Here is a 21,705-nt window from a genome sequence, read left to right on the forward strand (position 1 = left end):
GTGTTGCATCTTGACCTTTCTGAGTTTACCAGGCTGTCCAAACCCTGGTCCTGGAATGGCGTAGTTCGGCTGGAAGGATCGGTGTTACTGGAGAGTTGATCTATGGATTTTTGTCAATACGCAAACTACGACAGTAACTTAGTATCTAACTTTTCAAATACATGTATGTTGTAAACTCTACAGAAGACACCAATCCCCTCAGTTTTAGGCCTACCGCAACCGAGGGTGGCTTGGTATTTGTCCAACCCTTCATTAGAGCATAAGCATAGCCCTGTGTAGCCAACAAAGAACCTCCCCCACCCCCAGTCCGTGCATCATTCCACAACCCAGCTCCTACCAAAAACAAAAGCCCCCTCGGGATTACAATACCCAGCACATCGGTACTCCGTATAGCGCGCGATAATGCAATCCTGAATCCAATTCATCACTATCACAAAGAAACCCAAACACCCAGTTCCCGCCCCCTACGGCCTTAGCCCCCTATCAAACCCAAGCCGCTGGGAAGATGGATCTCTAATCACACTATTCCACTCTATCCTATAATGCATAATATACTATGGAGTATTGACCCCAATAATAAACAAACCTGGACCCAGTCCCAACAACCCAATTAAAAAAAACCCCCTTGGACCCCGAAGGACCTCCAAGAGTTCTAGATCGCCTCTAAGCCAAACTCAGTCTTAGTCCACTTTCGCATCCGTGGTTCAGTCCAGCAATAGCCGGAACCTTCTAGTACTGGAATTTCTCGTTTTTGGGGTTGTGGGGGCAGAGAGCCTTGGATGCGGGAAAGAGTCTTACACCCTCCCAAGGTTCATGGGACAAAATCGATAGATGCCAGAATATCTGATGCTTTTTCTGCATGTAAGTATGGAGTACATGACACTAGCCAGACTATTGCCTCGGGTCAGTTCTCCTAGGGGCGGCAGAGGCGGGAGTTCTTGAATTGCGCTGGTGTTTCCCGACTGTTGGCCATTGGGTAGAAGACGTGTCAAGGTAATTGTGAACAAATAGGAGACATGCTTTGGGGCTTGGATACGCTGATTGGAGCGGTTTTTTCTTTTTTTTTATGATCTGAGATTTGCTTTTGGCTTGGATGGATAGTTACTTGGAACTAGGAGATAACTAATCGTTTTCTGTGTTGGTTACGGTTCGAAAAAAAAAGCAATGGGATTGGGTATCTGTTCCGCGTTGAGTTGGTATGCTGCATGTGGTTTAGTTTACTTGCAGGACCACGTACTCGATATACGATATGAAGTATGCATTATTTTCGATCCTGTTTATGATGATATACACACAATTACGTTGTCGGACCGAGAGGAAGTGGAGTATTCCAGAAGACGTCGGCGATCAACGGAAGAAAGCGGTGCCCCTTGCCACCCTTGGGAAATCCACTAGGAGGCAACTGCCGTATGGTATACGAAATCCGAGGCATTGCCCCGTGGCAAAGGAATCCGCAAAAATAGGACGTTTAATCTCCGACCCCCTTTCGTCAGGGTTTGATCTATTGGTCTATTGATCGGGACTAGACATGGATATTGGCGCTATGTCAAGAAAGTAATCATGATGTCGAGATGTGTTTATATTGTGGGTCCCGCCACACCTGCAGGGCACCGTCTGCCTTGGTATCGGGCGATGAAGATGATATTGTAAGGGAAATGGCCTCATTGGGCACGGGATATGGATCGGTGAGCTGAAATATACTTGTGTTGGAGGTAGATTAGGTTGTTTTCAATAAGTTGGCCACCTTAATACATGTTGTACTCCGTACAATATACAATAGAACATGGTGCATCTTAGTCACCTCTGGCGGTGTAAACCCCGAAACTCTCGCGCCGGTGACCACACCTGAACACAACATCGGTTGCAGAAAGCAAAAAAGCAAAAAAGCAAAAAAAGCAACGGCCCGGTTTTCGAGGAAAACAAGAAACCCCTTGTTGATCTTTTGGACGAGCCAGCTGCATTGCCAATCCTGGGGTACATTAATCGTTATGCCCGGAGGCAGGCAAGGCACGGTACACAAAGGGGAACGGGCGTTCATCACATATAATACATATCACATCACACGAGTCCAAGATATTTTACCTTGTACGACGTACAGAGTACGGAGTACAGAGTTGTACATGGGACTAGTCGCTATTGTACAGCATCTCTGCATGGATAGGTTTCGGGTCCTGAGAACCGAAAACGGATGTGATGAATCGTTAACCACGATCGCTATCAGGTGATTGGACCATCTGCGGGTTTCCAGGTGTTGATCTAGGGAGCTTTGGGGTGGTAGATTATTGATTTTGTGCAGTGGCTTGTTCACCGTAATAGTGCCAACAGAAATGAGTGTCATGACTCTGCACTAGAGTAGAGTTGGCACACTTCACGCCTTTGGCTATACATGCTTCCGGGATTGGGGGTGGGAATATACTTCGAATCAGTCAGACTCAGGTCAGTACATGGCCCTTGCCTGTATATGACGCAAGTGGGACACAAACAAAGGGAAAAGTGAGATTAAAGGCCTCGAGCCAACTTGATGGCTACAGGGGTTGTTTCTTGCCCGGCTATCCGGATTACATCTTGAACTAAACTACATCCAACATACTACTATGCTGACGGGCGAAAAGGAGCCAGCCACCAACAGAAGGACGATCTAAAAGGAGAGACGGCAACAGGAAGCAAAGTGCAGGGCAACACCAATAATACGAGGTCTTTTCCATTGTAGATGTCCCAGATGGTCAAGGTACATTAGCGCCAGGAGAAGAAAGATGAAGTGTATGGGCCGTGCATAACTAGTCAGCAGGGAAGCGCCAACCCCCCCCCCCCCACCTCAGCTACTTTTAGGGGAGTTTCTCGAAAAACGAACAGTTCGAGCAAATGGTTGGCCATAGCGGCCCCCCATCATCGCCTCACTCTTGGACTTTCTCTAGCGTCCTGTCTAGACCCGAGTCAGCCTAGACGGAGGGGTCCGGGGGGGCCATGTGGGGTTCTTCATCAGTCTGTGCAAAGACGGTGTAGGTAGATGTTAACCTCTTACTCATGTTAATCAGTATCTATGGAAAACAAAGGACAGATATGCATTCAAACCCGATGAGAATATCAAAATACCATAGCTTTGCGGGGCTGGGGGGCCATGCGCTTGATTGGCGGGAATGTAGGTGGCGGGTGCGTTGGCAAATGTGTGTCAGGAGGTTTCAAGGCAGAAACACCGTTGAGGACAGGGGGGATACGTGGACAGAGCATTGCCACAATAGGCCTAGAAGGATAGATGTGAGAAGGAGAAAATAGCAGCTTCCAGACGATCGTTATGATACCCACGGTCCAATCATCGGTTGTGGCGGCTGCAGGAAAGACCGACCGAGTCATAATGATTGGTCTAACCACACTCTGGCATGCACACCGCTTCGTACACATGGCCTATTATTTTTTGGATTTTACTTTTTTTCTTCCTAGTGCCACTCTAGTTTGTACGCATCATAGATTTTTTGGGGTTAGTTTTCTTTTTTTTTTTCTTTTTTCCTTTTTCTTTTTTAGAATTCCATTCGATCCTTCCCCCTTTTGGGATTTTTAATATAATTTCCTTTTTACTAGCGCCCTTTCCACTTTGTTTTATTATTGTTTCTCTCGAACCACGAGGCGACCATCTGCCTGATATATTTCTATTATAATCTTTCCTTTCCTCTACTCTCACGACTCTTGTATATTTCCACAAAACATCCTCTTATATTTGACTGTTCTGTTCTGTTCTGTTCTGTTTTTATTTTTTTGTTTTGTTCTGGGTTCTTGTGCAACTCTCCTTCTCGACTATCAAACACAACCAGACCGGACCAAACGGACCTAGATCGGACCATCTTGAAACCTTTGGATTGGAATGGATGCCTTTTGAATATCCGTGGATTTAGGCCTCTTAATCTCCCGGGATCAGACTATCTTTGCGATCTCTCTCTCTCTCTTTCCTTATCTCATCCGAGAGAGGACCGTTGGATCCCCTCTTTACACACAACTTCCCCAAGGACAATGTACCCGGCCATGTTACCAACACCACCACCATCACCGGCTCCCCGCCGCTATGCTCCCGAGGATCGTCTAGGACTCGTATTAGCCAACCGGCTGGAACTCACCAAAGTCTTGGGCGTTGGAGCCTACGGCGTCGTTTACACCGCCGTGGACATTCACACCAACGAGGTCTATGCCGTCAAGGTTCTTTGCAAGAATGGTCTGGATGCCCGTCAACTCAAGTTCCAGCAACGGGAGATTAGACTTCATCACCTGGCCAGCCAACACCGCAACGTGGTTCCCTTAGTCCGCATCATGGATTCCGTGGATTGTACCTACGTCGTGATGGAGTATTGCCCAGAAGGAGACCTGTTCTCGAACATCACCGATAAGGGAAACTTTGTCGGTAATGACTTCTTGGCCAAGAATGTATTCCTCCAAATCCTGGACGCCGTACAATTCTGCCATTCTCTTGGAATCTATCACCGGGACCTCAAACCTGAGAATGTACTCGTGACCGAAAATGGAATGACCGTCAAACTTGCCGACTTTGGCCTGGCCACGACTGATTATTATACGACCGATTTTGGATGTGGTTCCACGTTCTATATGTCGCCTGGTAAGCCTTCCAACCTCAACTACCCTTCGGTCATGGCGTGAGCTAACATGACATGTCTATAGAATGTCAGCAATCCAACGCTCGGCCCTTGTCCTACTACATGTCCGCTGCCAACGACGTATGGAGTCTGGGCGTGATTCTAGTCAATCTAACATGCGGTCGCAATCCATGGAAACGCGCCTCGATCGAGGATTCCACATTCCAGGCCTACCTCAAGGACCCATTCTTCTTGAAGACTATTTTGCCTCTTTCTTCCGAGATGGTTAGTATCCTTAGCCGCGTCTTCGAGCTTGACCCAATCAAGCGGATCTCCATCCCGGAGTTGCGCCAACTCATTCTGGAGTGCCCCCGCTTCACGGAGAATCCCATGGTCCAAACCCCCTGGGTGCCGGAACAGATCGGCTACATTCCCCAGCCCCAGATGCCAATGTTCATGGCCCCCATGGAACCCCTATATGCCCAGACCTCTGGCTCGTCCTTGGACTCGGCGCAATACTCGGCCTTCTCCCAGTCTGCTGCTTCCGACGGTTCGGCCATTACCGAGGATTACTCGGATGTCGAGACCATGTCGCCTGCAATCTCGGAGCAGGTCCCCGACTGCAAGGCCATGTTCCCTTCAGTCTGCGCGGAGCCCTTCTTCCCCGCAGATCCCTTTGCTTATGGCCTCAATTACCACAACCTACACGGCCTCGAGATCCCCGTGTAATTGCTCCTTGCCTCGCAGCTGCATGACTTGACGCTCTTCCCTTTTAACATTTTTATTCCTTGATCGAATTCTTTCCGGGGGATCTCCCTTCACATATCTTGGGGTCCCTTGCTCTCTTCCCTCCGCTACCAAGCGGACTCTCTTCAAAAGCTGCCGAACAACAAAAACAAAGTTGATCGCGTTGATCATGATCCACTGGACTCGGCCACCAGCTTTCTTTTCCCTTCGGACATAATTCTTTACTCTTTTTTATCCCTCTGGACCATGGCACTTTCCCTGGCTTCACGACTATGAACTTTCGTGGACTGTTTGACCACAGTCCTCTTTTCTCCCTTGCGACCGGGGTCTCCTTATTGTTTTAATATTTCCACACATACCTGGAGGATTTTTCTGTTTTACGTTTCCATTTTCTGGCGTGATAATACACTGGGAAGCATGATTTGAAGATACGCCCCTGGGCGGGCTGATGAATATGGGGTTTTTTTACTTTTTTTTTTGGATGTATGACATTTTCAAGTTGGCGTTGACGCACGGAAGTGTCTTTATTTTCTTTATTTTCTTTGTTTATCTTTTTTTTCTGGGAGAGGCTTTTTGCTATTTTGACCCAAGGGTCTTTTCTATGTGCATAGACTTTTCGCATTGGCGGGACATTTCGGGACTTGTGCCCTTTTACGATATGATACCTCGGTGTGGCATCAATCTACACCACTGCATTCTACTTCACTTCAATCTCTGACCTTGTAAAGTTAACTATTTTCAAGAGACCTCCGTGTGCAACGTTTTGTCCGACAACGGCCGACACTCGATCGGGCATGGGGAGATGATCTTTTGTGTTGTGTGTAATGGAGCTGTGAAAACTGCTGCCCAAGTGGGACGCACGGGATCCATTCCGAGTTGACGGTAGATGGGTCTGAGGTGAGTTGGATGAGGTTTACAGTACCAACCCTGTGCAGCTCGTAGTTAATGGACCTATAAAGGGTGACATACATTCCAACACCTAACGATGAGAGATATATATATGTACCTATGTGTACCGGATTTTCCCTGACGGGTGGGGCTTTCCTATTTAGGCTGGCGCCGCTTTAATGAGGGCGCTCAGACTTAGGCCCTCAGAGTAGATATCAGCACGAGATCAGAGTCAGTGATGAGTTCATATTAGTCACGTGTATGATGACTGATTGTATGTAGATGCTCATTAGATGCTCACTGATTACTCAGACTATGCCTTTAATGGAACAGCCCCACAGGGCCGTTTATACTGTGATGCCTATCTAATTCCATATAGCATCACACCTGCCCTCATTTTCTGAACCACCCCATCTCACCAAGAACGTACGTCATGACCACAGGGCGCGGGAAAAAGTGGAGGGCTTCGTCCCTTTTATGATGTTACAGTTAAAAGTTCTTTCTGGTCTCTCATAGAGAGTAGCTCGAGCTTAAAATCTCAAATATAAAAGCAAAATGTGTGCCACCCCTAGCATGTTGATCATTCACGCGTTTTCTCTCTAAGCATCTGTAAAGGATATGCCCGGGCGCACATTCTCTCACTCGGCCAAAAGACCATTATATCAGAGCATGTGCTCTGATATACCCGGGACCAATATATATAGTATCGCACATAGTTATCCGTGACATGTACACACTAGTTAGCTCAGGAGAACTTCTCTCCTTAACGAAACCTTCTTGTCAACAAAATCCGCCTACGTTACATAACGAGGCCAGTTCCCTAACATTATTTATCTATAAAATTTACTACCTAGCCGGGTAGTTTGACCCTCTGCCGACCTTTAGAAACTAGACCCCTTGTCGCGCCCTTAGAAAATTCCTGGCTGTGCGAGCATGAGGGATCATTTAATAAATGAATGAATGTCTTAAAATGCCTGTAAAAATAACATTCGTTCTATAAAGAGTAAATGTGATATACTAAACTCGAGGGGCAAACACCCTACACTTTCGCAGTAAATTCGAAGCATGATGAGCTTCCTTTTTAGGTGGGCTCATGGATACGTCTTGATATAATGATCGATTCATTTTTAGTGGTATTTATTTAGATCTACTCGGAAAATGTAGTGGGCAAAGATGGTAAGAAGACCGTCAAGGTTGATAACTTGAGCAACTTATTGGCTGTTCTGGCGAATACTTAATACAGCCAGCTTGTTACATGGAAATAATCAGTTACATTACAGTTACATGATCCGCACCGCCGCAGCTGACCAAGAAAAATCAGTAAGTAATTATGGAGAGTAATGTAACATACCATGTATATTTTCATTTATATTATAGCTCCTAAGTGATCTGCCAAGTATTGAATTTCTAGTTATCTTAATCTACTATTTCAATTATCCTTATAACTTCTCAAGGGTGGTATATCAGCTTAGGATAGCCTTTTAAAGAAAATGCTGCCCAGATCAAACCTCATAGCACTCGTATCGAAACCCACCTTTAGCTTCAGCCACATGTTTAGAATGGAATTGCAATAGTTGGTCTGTGGACAAAATTAATGAAAAATGCGTGGGACCGATCTACGAGTTCGACATGGTTACGTAGAAACTTACTCATCCCAGGATGGCGATATGCACTCCCAGGGACTTATTGGCTCCTAGGAACCTCACTAGGTACTCCTGGTGACGGCCTTCCTGTCCCAGAAACGGCCGCGTTATTCCCAGGAACCGCTAATTTCCATTTATTCACATGCAGGACAGAGAGTACATTGATTGTTTTTGAGCTAAGAACCACGGGCGGTTCTTCTAGGCGAAAACCCGACCCGACCTGCGTTTTGGCGAGGCCTAAGTCTGAAAGCATTGTATATGCAAAGCTGACAGTCCTCGAGATACAAGGCTATGTGTCAGCTGAACATGATCAGTTTCAAGGTTGTTTGCTTATTCTGTCCAACCTCTTTCTATAAATACTGTTCATTGTCCACTCTTCCTCTTCGATCCACAAATATTTATCTTTCAAATCATCCTCCATTGTTTTCAAACCTTTTAAATTCACAATCCGTCCTTCCTCGCCTCAAATCTCTTACAATGGGTTCCATTGAACGGAAAGCCGAGATCGACTTCTACGACTCTCCCTACCTAGCGGAGAACTGGGATCTTATCTCTCAAAGCTCCGAGGGCTATGATTCTGACGTGATCTTCTACTGGAATGTATTCCTCAAAGTCAAGGAATTGAGCAAGTCCCATGAGAACCCATCTGTCCCTCTCGTGGTAGTCGACGTCGGGACTGGAACCGGTCGAGTTCTGAAAGGCCTGAATCGCTACGCCGAACAGAACAATTTGCCCCTTCCCGACACAGAATTCATTGGGATTGACATTTCCCAACATATGCTCGATCGCGCAGCTGAGGAATCTCTGTCTCAGGTCGGCCGCGTATCCTGGAGACGTGGTTCGGCAATCGAGCTATCCAAGTTGTTGGAATCAAGCAGCAAACCCTCCAAGGTGGATTTTATTTTCATTGCGGTCCACAGCGTTGGACATCTCATCCATCCCGGCGAGCTCGAGAAGTTCTTCACCGACGTTGCCAATTTGCTCCGTCCTCATTCGGGACGGGCTTGTATCTCCATCTGGAAACATTACATGTTGTCCACTGACGACGAAGAAGCTACAACGCAATACAACGGCATCGAAAGTCCGCCAATGGTACTGGCCAGCAAAAATTTCCCGGGCGTCTTGTACCGTAATCACTATCGCGGTGAAGAACTGGCAAACGATATCTTGGCGTCCAAGACGGATGTGCAGGTGTTTCGCCAGCCTGAGAATGGAGAAGAGGAGATCATCGAAAGCATCCCAACCGTCCTGAGATACAAAATGTTTCGAGAGCCGACGTTGTTGCGAATCCTTGAGAGCTCCGGCCTAGAGGTTCTGAACAAGGAGACAAACGTGATGGATTTTATCTTTACTTTGAAATTGAAATGAACCATGTACTTGCAATTATGTAACTAGGAATATCGTGAAGCTCATCAGACAATAGTCTGTGCTCTTGCTGCTTTTCCATCACCTATCTATCACATTTTTCATCCCGCTGGCCTTTGACCGTGCTGCATCATCCTCTCCATCCAAGACCTATCCCTAATTAACACAACCATTGAAAATGGCGCAGCTGAGTAGAGTTACCTGAGCTGCAATGTCGATCTTAGAGTGCCCAGAATTACATACAAAATCTAGTGATGTTAGAATGCCCGCTAAAGTCTTCATTCAGGGAAATTTTGGAATTACTATAACGGTACAATACGCAATATTATAATACAAAACGGCAGTACAGTACTGTTTGCGAATCATTAATTACTACAATGAAATACCAGTACACGCTGGCTGAGTCGGTGTTCAGGCATATTCTATCTCGGTACATATACTCGCAGCCTGCCCATCGCACCGAAACCGCCAACCTCGTTGCATTTCTTTGTACAAGCCAAATCCTTTCAAAACAAAATGACGACCTCCCAATTTCTTTCCAACACTGGAACGGAGAAGCTGAGCCCCGATGATATTCAGCTTCTCCAAAAGTGGAATGCCGCCTCCCCGACGCCAGTCAATATGTGCACGCATGAACTCGTACGTGAAGTGTGCCTTGAACAACCTGAAGCTATCGCAATCTCGGCTTCAGATGGGCAGTGGACCTATGCCGAAATTGACTCCTTGTCCTCCGCTCTGGCCAGGCGGCTCATTAGACTGGGAGTGGGCGCAGGTGTCTTTGTCCCCATTTGCATCGAAAAGTCCTGCTGGGTCATAATTGGAATGATGGCTGTCCTGAAGGCCGGGGGTGCTTTCCTCCTACTAGACCGCAGTCATCCTCTAGATCGCTTGCTGGGAGTGTGTCAAGATATTTCGGCTACTGTGGTGCTGGCTTCCGCGTCGTGCTTTCATCTAGCCACCATGCTGGCTGAAACAGCCTTGATGATTTCAGAAAATGTCAACGCAGTGGATAACTACGATTGCAGCATGGAGTTTCCTGCTCGGTCGCAAAGCCCCATGTATGCCGTGTTTACATCGGGTTCGACAGGAAAGCCCAAGGGAGCCGTAGTCTCGCACTCGGCGTTCACATCGATGGCCACCGAAGTCCTCCCGTCCCTCGGGATAAATCGGCAATCGCGAGTGTTACAGTTCGCCTCTAACGCGTTTGATGCTATTCTGTCTGACTATTGGATAACGCTATTGGCAGGTGGCTGCGTATGCGTCCCCTCGGAATCGGAGATCCAGAATCGCCTCTCGCCATACATCAATGAACTCAACGTCAACTGGGCCTTCTTGACGCCTTCTGTAGCCCGAATTCTGTCTCCCGAGCAGGTTCCTACCATGCAGCATTTGGCAATAGGTGGAGAAGCTATATTGCAATGTGATATCGATATGTGGTCTCCTCACGTCCGGCTGATTGGCATGTATGGTCTAGCTGAATGTGCTGTATTCTCGGCCATTCAACCAGACATGTCCAAGGCTACTAGTCCGGCAAGTCTCAACCATCTACTAGCAGTCAACGGATGGGTAGTTGACCCGCAAGATCACAATATGCTACTCCCGGTCGGCGAGGAAGGGGAGTTGCTTCTGGAGGGGCCCTGTCTTGGGGATGGTTATGTGAACCAACCCGAACTGACAGCTATGGCATTTATTGAATCCCCAGCGTGGCTGGGCATGAGCGGACAGAAGCGGCCAGGGAATGGAAGGATGTATAAAACCGGGGATCTCTTCCGCTTGAATCCGGATGGAGTGCTTCAGTACCGAGGACGGAAGGGTACGCAGGTGAAGCTTCGTGGCCAACGCGTTGAACTAGGCGAGGTTGAGTCCGTTGCCCGTGAGTGCTGCCCTGAAGCCCGCGGTATTGTTGCAGAGGTAGTGCGGCGTAATGATGGACAGCTCGTGAACCTATGTCTCTTCCTGCACTACGCTCAGGACCAGGGCACAGATGAACGAGGCACCGAGTCCAGCACCCTTTTCGAGAGACCAACAACAAGGTTTCAGGATCAAGCGGACCAGTTACTGCTGCAGCTACGAGAAAGACTGCCTCGATATATGGTCCCGGAGTATATTCTACCCATTAATTATATCCCAAGGAGCACATCATCCAAAACGAACCGACGCTTGTTGCGCGAGGAAGCTGCAGAAGCGTTGCAACAGTTCCACGCAGCCCAAAAGGGTAGAGGTTCTCCTAAAGGATGTCGCACGACAGAGATGGAAAAAAGGCTCCACGGGCTGTGTGCCAGGATACTGAAAGCTCCAAGTGAGAGCATTGGCGTTGCTGATAACTGGTTCCATATCGGGGGCAATTCTGTCTTGACGATGCAGCTGGTTGGAAACGCAACCAATGAGAACCTCTTCTTCACTGTCCAGGATGTATATCGGCATCCGGTTTTATCTGACCTGGCTGGAGTAATCCAATATGTTAGCACTTCCAGCGAGACCGTCAAACCTTTCACGCTTCTTTCTGAGGATGCTGCAGTCCAACAAACCATGATTAAAAAAGTTGTCGAAAAGTACCCGGACTCTCCGGACGATGTGGAAGACATCTACCCCTGCACAACAAACCAAATCCAGTGCATCCAAGTATCTGTCGCGAAGGATGCCAATCTCACAATGCATATTGACCTGGAGCCCGTTACACGCTCCCTCGACTTGGAACAGCTTGTCCAAGCATGGGGCATTCTTATAGACGCCCATCCCATTCTTCGTACTCATATTGTGGAGTTAGAAGAAGGTGATTATTTCCAAGTCGTCAGGAAAGGTTGCATCCCCATCGAGCACTCCTCATCGTGGCCAACAGTAGATATGGATATATGGGGACTCGGCCAGCCGTTGCTTCGACTTATCCGGCAAGACGACCGATTCATGATGCTATTTCACCATGCCCTCCACGACGGCTTTTCCCTGGCCCTTGTGCTCCGCGAGTTTGAAAGAGCATATCGTGGAGAGACCTTGCAGCTACAGCCGTTCAGTCCATTTATGCAATGCACCTTGAAAATTGACTCTCACGTGGATGAATTCTGGAAGAGCATGTTTTCGGGATGGCAACCAGCGGTGTTTCCTAGCCTTCCTCATCCCGAATACAAGCCTCGCGGTGCTTGCCATCGAGGCAGGACACTCGCGGTGCAGCAGCAAGGCTTGAATGAGTTTATGATAGATACCAGACTACGTCTAGCACTGGGGCTCGCATTAGCCAAAGTTACTGGCAATTTGGATGTGGTGTTCGGAGCCCATGTCAACCGGCGCGATATGTCTCTCCCCGGTATCACTCAGATGACTGGGCCAACTATTGGTACATATCCAGTTCGTCTACAATTCAGCTCAATGGAACAAACATTGAGAGACCACCTGATGTTAATTCAGAACCAGACGGTTGAAACTATCCCCTTCCAGTGCGCCGAATTGGATTATATCAAACGATTGAGCCCTGAAGCAGCATCGGCTTGCGAGTTTCAAACTTCGCTCATGATTCAAGCTAATCTTGACGATATGGTCCCTTTTCCTTTCTCACAGTGTCGCTACCGTGAGGCTCCGTTCGAGTGTTGGAGTCTAGGCTTCGTGGCTGAAACTCATCCATCATCACTGGAGTTGCATGCATTCTACGACGAGAAGATGAACAAAACCTCAGAAGTGGATTGTATGCTCGATCTGATGTCTGAGGTTCTTGAATTGATTGACCGGGCTCCTGGCAGCAGGATTGGCCATCTTCTTGAAGTCTGATGCTCCTACGTCTTTCTCGAACATCTCTGTTATATATCTTCCACAAAGCTTCGTATATCTATCACTCTCTTGATCAAAACAAACATCCTTCTTCCGTTTGCTCTTGCTCTACTCATCGTTTCCCATCTTCAATTCGGATTGTTTTTGTTTGCGTTCTCTGTAGGCTTCCACCTATTAGGCAGAGAAATGAAAAGAATCTTGGAATGAAGATAATAGTAAGATTCAAATGAATCAATTTAGTAAAATCCAATCTGGACCTGTGGTTAAATTACAAGAGTTGACAAGTTGGAAAACCTTGAATGGTATTTCTTACACCCTCTTCAAGCCAAGACTTCTACGCGCTGATGATTCTGTCGATTCGTACTCAGCTGAATCCAGTTTGAATTTGACAGACGGATTGTGTAGTGTGCAGTAGTACTCTGCTTATTGGACCGGAAAGATAAAAAGCAAAGAAAACTTGATGTGATATAGATTCAATAGCAAAGGCCGCTCGCACATGAGCTCTGGTCTATTGCAGATCAGTGACTATGGCTGCAGATGGATGGGGTCTGGAGTTTATTGAGGTAAATAGAGCCGAGTAGTGTGTGGTCTACTCGAAGACCAGCAAACTGCAGGAGTGTAGAATTCAGAGCTGAATAGTATGTATACACAGTGGATAGATGATATTTACATTGAGTTTTTACTAGTGCCATGCAGCTACTTTTCATTTGTACATGTACGAGTATTATATTGTAGTGTACAGTGAGTATTGGAATTCATGATTTTGCTCATACTACTAAATTTCCAATACGATACACAATTCTCATTTCGCCAAGTAGAAAAGGTGATCTCGGGGCCTTGCGTATTTTCGTAATTTGTGAGAAGTGGCCCACCCAAAAAGAAACTAGAGACTACTATATGGAAAAGGGAAATGGCTGGAAGGTAGTATCTTTCAAACGATTTAAGTGATTATTACTTCCAAACTCTTTGGAACATTTTGGAGAGAGGAACAATGATTGATCTAAATTTCAATATATCGTCCTATACAGGCATCTTCATGGATAGAAACTTGTCCTAGATACCTCTAAGTCCCAAATGACTGCTCGGATCTTCAACCAACCCCATAATTATGCCCGTCGCACATCAGTCAGCTTGATGTTCAACGGCCGATGCTCCCAGAGACCATACTCTTTAGACTCGTGTGGATCGATATTATCCGGCTGTGACTCCAAGTCAAAATTCCACAGCAGCCGGGCCAAGGCAAGGCACATATTTGACATGGCCAAACTGTTTCTCTCACCATTAGCTTGACTCATATACCTAGCTCGGAAGGGAAGGGAGCAATACGTACTTCTGTCCAATGCAGTTCCGAGCTCCAATAGAGAAGGGATGGAATACTAAGCGACTGTCTGACTTAAACCGGGCGTCTCCGAGCCATCGCTCGGGAATGAACTGTTCTGGGTGTTTGAAGTACTTGGGATACCGATACGCGGTGAGCTGGGTCACTGACACCCATGTCTAAGTGAGCTTTAGCAAAGATATACCAGTGGGATTTGCAATGGAAAGAAAGAATGAGATCACTTACACCACCTGGCACAAAGTGTCCATCTATAAACCGACCGCCTTTGGGCACAATGCGCGGTAATCCAACCGGGACACTGGGATGAACTCGCATACTTTCATCAATCACTGCCCGGAGGTATTTCAACTGCATAACAGCGGCGATGGTAATTTCATTCTCATTTTCGAATGAGTCCCGAATCTCTTGAACCAAGGTAGTATAGCTGTGTGGGCTGTGAGTGATGTAGTATACCACCGAGGTCAGTGTTGTGGCCGTTGAGTCACCCCCCGCGGTAACGAGGATATTAACATTATCCAGCAACTCCTCATATGACATTCTATCATGGATAAATGAGAGGATATCGTGACGGTCTGAAACTGGCTTCTCAAGTCGAGCTCGCAAAGTCTTGGTACAGTTTTTCAAGTGCACCTCATATTGGTTTCCAACGTCCTGGGGGATCAACCACTCCAAAAGGCGATGATAAGGCTTAAGGCGATGGGCACTTTGTATCAAGGTAGAGTGTTTGATGGCGCCGTAGATGACCTTGATCCAGGGATGATACTGGCCACTCTCTAGGGAGCCGATACTCGCGCCAAAGGCCAGGGAACTCAGTACATCAAAAACCTCAAAGTTGAACCATGCGGCCATGTTCACGACGCCATCCTCACGGGGAAAATGCTCCAGACCGTTACGCTTACGAAGCGAAATCATCATATGATCCAGACATTCCTGAACCAAGGCTTCTTGGTTCTTTACCGCACGTTCTGAGAAGGCAGGAGCCATCATTCGGCGCACGGGGGCATGTTGTCGGCTGGGAGCGAAGAAGATATTCGTGGTATCTTCGTTCCCCTGCAGGTAGGCGATGCCATTCTTCTCATATACATTATCCCAGCCAGACTTGTTACCGTAGATCTCCTGCCAGGCGGAGGCACTGATAAACGACAGTTCATTTGATGCGGTGCGGACAACCTCGCCGTATTTTGCGTGGAGCTCGGTGATGTACTTGGCAGAGTCGCCCCTACATAAGTGGTATGACCAGACCAGTTGCGATAGGCCGTCGATTTTAGGACCGGGAAAGCGCCTTAGAGGATTCAGAAATAGATGATAGAGGGCAATGAGGAGATGGATGCAGAGGAGCTAGAGAGGAGTGAGCAGAGGAGCATCATTTGTAATTTTGACACTGTTCAGATAGCTTACCAGACCAATGGCCGCGAGGAGGCATGCCAAAATGCTCAACATGTTCGCATTAACAATCAAGCCTGTGAGACACAGTTAATAGGAAAATGTTGATCACGGTGGGTATATGCGTGGGAGCGATGTCGAGAGCACACCCTCTGCTTTTGCGGTGATTATTTTGACTTGTCTAGATCCTGTATGATGACCACGTCCCAATCGATTAGTTGAGTTTACAGCTCTAAAGAAGTTCAGCTGCAAGTATGCTTTCTTGTTTTTTTTTTTTTCTAAAAAAAAATCTTGAGTCGGAACCCGACTGCTTCACAGCTTTTGGGGGCTGAGCTGAGGAATGTCTGTTGATGCAAGAAAGTGGATTACGATTTATGACGGAGTGAAATATTTCAGTATCATGGAATAATACCATACTAGGTACATAACTTTGAAAATTGCCATATATACCGTATGTTATTTACCATATACCATACACCATAATATACCTCTATGATATTTCAACCCCATCGATTTCCACAACGAATTCACGACAGACAGCCGAAGTTTCATCCCAAACGACTTAATCCCAAATTGACCGCCATGGCCACCAACCAAGCAAGTCAGTTAGCCTTCAGTTCTCTAAAATGTACTTTTCTGATTGCTGACGACGACGGTGATGATGATTAGAACCGTTTGCGATGAGAGAAGTAAGTTCCCTCCCCTTTGGGATTTTCGACTAGGTACTTACTTATATCAGGAGGAGATGAAACGGCTGGGTAGGTACATGGATTCCACATTGTAAAGCAGCAGGCAATTGACAACTGCAGACGATCTCCACACTATTTGCAGTATGATGGCTGATGGAGAGCTCGGTTGGGCGCCGGTTCACGCTCCTAGGACTGTGCTGGATCTGGGTTGTGGCACAGGTAACTGTTTTCCTAGATGTGTTACTGTATCAATGAGCCTGGCTCACCTTCGTCACTGTAGGATTGTGGATGACAGAGTTCGGTATGTTTGCCTCTCCATGAGACCGAGGAAGAAGTTTAATGTTGAAATAGCACACAAGCATCCCAATGCTAGGGTAAGTGATTCACAACGCGATAAATACAATCATTAACCATTTTAGATTATCGGCTTGGACCTCGAACCAATTGACTCTTCGAAGTAAGTGTTTGTTGACCCCCGTAATTGGGAAATGAAACAAGTACTTACTCACTTGAACAACAGGCTGCCACAGAATTGCAGCACGGCCATCGCTGACTTAGAGAACGAATGGCCCATCAGTCATCGGTTTGACTACATCCATACGCGGTGGCTGGTAGGCTGCCTGTTTGACTGGCCGCTCTTCTTCAAGCGGTGCTATGCCTCGATGGAGGAGGGTGGGTGGATGGAAGTGCTAGACATTGGATTCCCTTGTCAATCCGCGGACGGCTCCCTTTTCCCCAACAGCGCAATTCCAGAATGGAACGACCTCCTCGTTAAGGCCGCGAAGATTTCCGGTCGCGAGCTTACGGTCGCCGCGAAGTTTGGTGAGTTCATGCGTGAGGCTGGGTTCAAGAACGTGACGGTTATCGAGAAACGGCTGCCACAGAACCCGTGGCCTGAAGACGCAAAGGAGCGCGCGTTGGGAGAGATTGCCCTGCCCATTCACCAGGACGGGCACGAGCGATTGGGCCACGATTACCTAATTCCCAACCTGGGCATGTCGATTGAGGAAGTTGATATCAAATTGGAAGTGGTGAAGAAGGATATGGAGAATCCCAACATCCATGCCTGGTGGCCGATGTAGGTTGTTGCCTGGAACAATGCAAACTGAGATGTATTTACTAACTTTGGAAAGCTACATTGTATATGGACAACGTTGAACTATGGAGAGTGATTTTAGTCAATCAGAATTGAGAACTAGCCGTGCACGACCCCCCTAAGGGCAGCACTCCTCAGGGGGTGAGAATCGATATCATTACAATAAAAATGAATCGGGGAAAACGCATTTTAGTAGTAGAGATAGCAAGGAAAGAACAACTCGGAAGAAGTAAGAAAAAGAGCGAGTGTAGCCCGAAAAGTAGCGAAGGAAGCTTTATAGACTAAGATAGACGCCGAGGTTAATAGCATATCCCCTCACCCCTAGCTACCCTAATTCAAATCTAACCCCTTTTACTATAACTAAAAGCTTTATCTTTATATAGTTACATGGAGATGATTATGGTTAAATAGTTGAAAAGTGGTTGGATTGGCGGTAATAACTCGGTGAAAATTATCATTGCGATTGGGAGCACCCCAGGGTGGGGGGGGGGGGGGGGGGGGGGAATGCACGGCTATAGAAGTCCATATTGTCACTGCGTGCACCCACCAACTCAATAAAAGACAAAAAAAAAAAAAGTTATTCTCTATGAATGTGTCTCTAAATAACCTAGATACTTGCTCATCAACGCTCCATCCAACTCGGGAAACTGAATGCCACCCGCATAATCCTTCATGGCCTGTTCTGTATTGTGAGTCTCGTACACAGGCATATTCTCATACAACTCCCATCGTGTCAAGCCGTTGTGTACCTTTTCCGTCAACATGGGCTGCAGCGCTAGCAACATCAAGGGAGGCGCTTCAGTCAAACGCTCAACCCATTGCTGGTAGGGAACGCCGACAATGGCACTGCCGCTCGCCTGGCCGACCAGCTCCATTGAATCATCCATGTTGATTGACAGGGAGGGACGAGGTGGGACAATGTGATAGGTATGGCCTATAGACGCCGCTGTGGATGCAATGTGTAGGATTATGGTATTGACATAATCCACGGGCACAAACTCCTTACGCTGGCAAGGAAGCTGCGGGTAGCAGCCCATCTCGCTGCAGGCTTGGACCAGGCGACTGAAGAAATCGTCGGGATTGCATGCCCCCGTTTGGCTGTGGCCAGTGATAAAGCCAGGGCGATACACGGCGATTGGAAATCCACGTTCAATCAACCGTCTGAGAAGTTGCTCCACTACCCACTGACTCTGCGCGTACCCATGATCATACGGCAGGGAGTCGATATGGCTCATCAGCGATTCATCTTCCTTCACATACTGGGCTCCGGTAAAGTAACCTGTGGGACCAAAGCAGGAAATACTCGACACGTAGTGTACAGCTTTCACCCGGCCAGTCACAGCAAAGCGTATTATGTTGAATGTGCCGATTGTATTTGCAGGACGATGTAGCGTATATGTCTGGGTGTAGTTGACTTTAGCACCCAAGTGGAAGATAACACTGGCCCAGTTGGCGATCTCCTCGAAACGCTCCATACCAAGACCGAGGTATTCGTCCTCTAGCAGACCGGGGAGGGGGAGAAGCTTGTTCACGAACCGTTCCTCCCACAGGTCGTACTTGGCCAACGCCTTGCGTAGGCGTTCGAGACCCATTTCCGAGTCTAGGGCGCGGACGAGACAGCCTACTTGATAGACATTGGGCATACGGAGCAGATCAGCCAACAAGAACGCGCCAACGAAGCCCGTGGCACCAGTGAAAAACACACGCCCTTCGGTATCACGATTCCAGTCCACTACGGGCGCCGTTGGGGCCAGAAGAACGTCAGCTATGTACGTATCTGCGATCCATTGCTCTCTCTCATTGCGCACGACTTCCACCACGCCGTTCCGGACTTTTTCAATGGCAGTTGTCAAGCCACCCAGCGTGGAGTCGTCGTATAAAGTGAGAAGTGAGAGATCCAACTGAAAGATAGTGCGGATCCGACTGATGAGCCAGGACGCCTGCAGCGACGTTCCCCCAAGCTGGAAAAAATCGTCACTGTCCTTGAAATCAGAGTTGGGAAGGCCGAGTATGCTCGCCCAGACAGTCGCTAGATGGGTGCGGGTATCACTGTCGGCTTCCGCATTCACGCGGCATAGTGTTTTGTATGCTGGGGTCTGCGTCCATCGCTGGCGATATCGTTGGGCCAGTAGGCTGCGGTCAACTTTAGCATGGTTGTTGAGGGGCATCTTGTCGATCAATTGGATCTGAGGCACCATGTAATCCGGTAGCACGGCGCGAACGGCTTCCGTCACTGTATGGAGAGAGACATCGCTAGCGGAGGAGGTTGGCACCGCATATGCGACTAAATGAGAACTGGCGCCCTCCGGCACAGCATCGACCTTGAGGGCAATCGCCTCTGAAAAGTGGCCTGTCTTCATCAAGGCCGCCTCCACGGCCTCAAGCTCGATGCGAAAGCCACGCACTTTGACTTGGTTGTCCCGTCGCCCAATATAATCGATCTGCCCGTCAGGACGGCGACGAACTATATCACCCGTGCGGTACATACGCACGGGGAACCCATCACCGAGATCCACTAGGACAAAAGCCGTTTTGTTCTTCTCCGGTCGATTGACATAGCCAGGAGACACTCCGGGTCCAGCCACCCACAGCTCGCCGGCTTCACCATTTTCTACCGGCTCTCCAGAGTCCGGGTCTCGAATGTGCGCCGTGGTGCGGCCAATGGGCTTCCCGATACTGACTCGTCCCGACTGGATATCGTCCTCTGTAATGCGGTGGGCGAGACAGAGGACACAACACTCCGTGGGTCCATAGGCGTTGATGAGGTTCTGGGGCGGAGTGTGGCGGAAGATAGTCTCAATGGCGCTCATGTTGGCAGCCTCCCCTCCTATCCAGCATATTCGTAGAGAGGCAAAGGCATTTGGGAATGTCGCTGCAGCAAGATTGAGCAAGGCAGTAGTGGTTGCCATAAAGGTGATTCCGAGCTTCTCGATCTCTTCAGCCATGAGCGGCAAATCCAACAGTGTTGTCTTTTGTAGCACTGCGATGCGGGCACCACGTAGCAATGGAGCCCAAATATCGAACAAGGAAACGTCGAAGCTGGTGTTATTAACGTGCGCTACTACGTCGCTGCGCATGACGGGTTCGAAGGGTGCATGAAATACGACCTCCAGAATGGACCGACCTGCAATCTGGACTGCTTTTGGCTCGCTCGTCGTGCCGGAGGTGTGGATGACATGAGTTCGATGCTCAAGATCGGTGATGGCTGGTAGGGCAGTATCTGCCATCCGCAATTCTTCGGTGGCAAAGGAGAGAGGATTATCTATGACAATATGGCGGAAATTCGAGTGCAGCAAGGTGCGTTGCGAATTGGGTTGGTCAACGAGAATGTATCGAGCATTTCCAAGCCGTTGCAGCCGGGCATCGATTTGTTGATCTGGTAACGTGGGGTCCATAGTTGCACAGCTTCCACCAGCGTATATGACAGCTACCTGGGTGACAATATCCCAAACACCATGTTGGACGACGATGCCAACGGGTTCCTGCAAGTCAAAGCCTTCTCGCCTCAGCTCATTGGCAAGGAGGGCGGCTTTGGCATGGAGCTCTTGGTAAGTCAGGGACGTCGTTCCATCGACTACCGCGATGGCCTCCGGATCTCGGAGTACTTGTTGATGGAAAAGCTGGCCAAGGCCAGAATTCTCAGCCACAGCTAAGTCATACTCATTGCGGAGAGACGACGATTCGTAAACCATCTTCGAGATAGAACACCGAGACAGCCAGTCAAGAATTGAAAATATTGAGTGAATAAGGGGCGAAGCAACTCAGATTCTAAGTGGTCAGGCTTTGATTAATGATCTATAAGTTTCATACAGCATCAGTGGAAGAGTGACTATTAAATGTTTCTCGATTTACATCCATACATGCTTCCATACATACATTCTCGCCAGTACATTACATATGTTACAAAAACATTGATACCGTCTCATACACATCGTTATGATACGTTATGATACTTGCTCCATCTAAACGCCTTGCATTCGAGAGCTTTCATTTTCTATTTTACGCACGTACATATGTAGGCACGAGCAAGGTTAATTAGAAGTAAATCTTTAGCCAGCCACCATTTGAATAGTAGATTGTTATTATGACACGTGTGCTCCTACCGAGAGCATTTGGCATATTAAAAAATAGATGTGATAGCCTCTGAACATCCACATAATATAGGCGCGGGCAAGGTTAATTGGAAAACTTTAGCCAGCCACCATTTCAATAGTAGATC

At 47.8% G+C, this 21,705-nt stretch overlaps 7 protein-coding genes across 7 annotated transcripts; 4 read left to right on the forward strand and 3 right to left on the reverse strand.

Annotated features, from left to right (window-relative positions):
• Positions 1 to 2,939: 2,939 nt before the first annotated feature.
• N7447_003756 (uncharacterized protein) lies at positions 2,940 to 3,351 on the reverse strand (the record flags this gene model as incomplete). The annotated part of the gene is made up of 2 exons (XM_057228031.1): positions 2,940 to 2,984; positions 3,094 to 3,351. The coding sequence occupies 2 exons, from the start codon at positions 3,349 to 3,351 to the stop codon at positions 2,940 to 2,942; spliced, it is 303 nt and encodes a 100-aa protein (XP_057087372.1).
• A 651-nt stretch (positions 3,352 to 4,002) lies between these two features.
• Positions 4,003 to 5,306, forward strand: N7447_003757 (serine/threonine-protein kinase; the record flags this gene model as incomplete). The annotated part of the gene is made up of 2 exons (XM_057228032.1): positions 4,003 to 4,600; positions 4,663 to 5,306. The coding sequence occupies 2 exons, from the start codon at positions 4,003 to 4,005 to the stop codon at positions 5,304 to 5,306; spliced, it is 1,242 nt and encodes a 413-aa protein (XP_057087373.1).
• Positions 5,307 to 8,332: 3,026 nt separating this feature from the next.
• Positions 8,333 to 9,223, forward strand: N7447_003758 (class I SAM-dependent methyltransferase; the record flags this gene model as incomplete). Its single annotated transcript, XM_057228033.1, has 1 exon — positions 8,333 to 9,223. One exon carries the CDS (start codon positions 8,333 to 8,335, stop codon positions 9,221 to 9,223), a length of 891 nt encoding a protein of 296 aa, XP_057087374.1.
• A 513-nt stretch (positions 9,224 to 9,736) lies between these two features.
• Positions 9,737 to 12,979, forward strand: N7447_003759 (non-ribosomal peptide synthetase; the record flags this gene model as incomplete). Its single annotated transcript, XM_057228034.1, has 1 exon — positions 9,737 to 12,979. The coding sequence occupies one exon, from the start codon at positions 9,737 to 9,739 to the stop codon at positions 12,977 to 12,979; it is 3,243 nt and encodes a 1,080-aa protein (XP_057087375.1).
• A 1,106-nt stretch (positions 12,980 to 14,085) lies between these two features.
• N7447_003760 (cytochrome P450) lies at positions 14,086 to 15,758 on the reverse strand (the record flags this gene model as incomplete). Its single annotated transcript, XM_057228035.1, has 4 exons — positions 14,086 to 14,245; positions 14,310 to 14,476; positions 14,544 to 15,656; positions 15,717 to 15,758. The coding sequence occupies 4 exons, from the start codon at positions 15,756 to 15,758 to the stop codon at positions 14,086 to 14,088; spliced, it is 1,482 nt and encodes a 493-aa protein (XP_057087376.1).
• Positions 15,759 to 16,536: 778 nt separating this feature from the next.
• N7447_003761 (class I SAM-dependent methyltransferase) lies at positions 16,537 to 17,472 on the forward strand (the record flags this gene model as incomplete). The annotated part of the gene is made up of 4 exons (XM_057228036.1): positions 16,537 to 16,609; positions 16,742 to 16,764; positions 16,810 to 16,847; positions 16,911 to 17,472. 4 exons carry the CDS (start codon positions 16,537 to 16,539, stop codon positions 17,470 to 17,472), a joined length of 696 nt encoding a protein of 231 aa, XP_057087377.1.
• A 598-nt stretch (positions 17,473 to 18,070) lies between these two features.
• Positions 18,071 to 21,178, reverse strand: N7447_003762 (non-ribosomal peptide synthetase; the record flags this gene model as incomplete). The annotated part of the gene is made up of 1 exon (XM_057228037.1): positions 18,071 to 21,178. One exon carries the CDS (start codon positions 21,176 to 21,178, stop codon positions 18,071 to 18,073), a length of 3,108 nt encoding a protein of 1,035 aa, XP_057087378.1.
• Between the last annotated feature and the right edge of the window lie 527 nt (positions 21,179 to 21,705).

This window comes from Penicillium robsamsonii (genome assembly GCF_028829455.1).
Source record: "Penicillium robsamsonii strain IBT 29466 chromosome Unknown utg000002l_segment0_segment0, whole genome shotgun sequence".
Taxonomy (NCBI): domain Eukaryota; kingdom Fungi; phylum Ascomycota; class Eurotiomycetes; order Eurotiales; family Aspergillaceae; genus Penicillium; species Penicillium robsamsonii.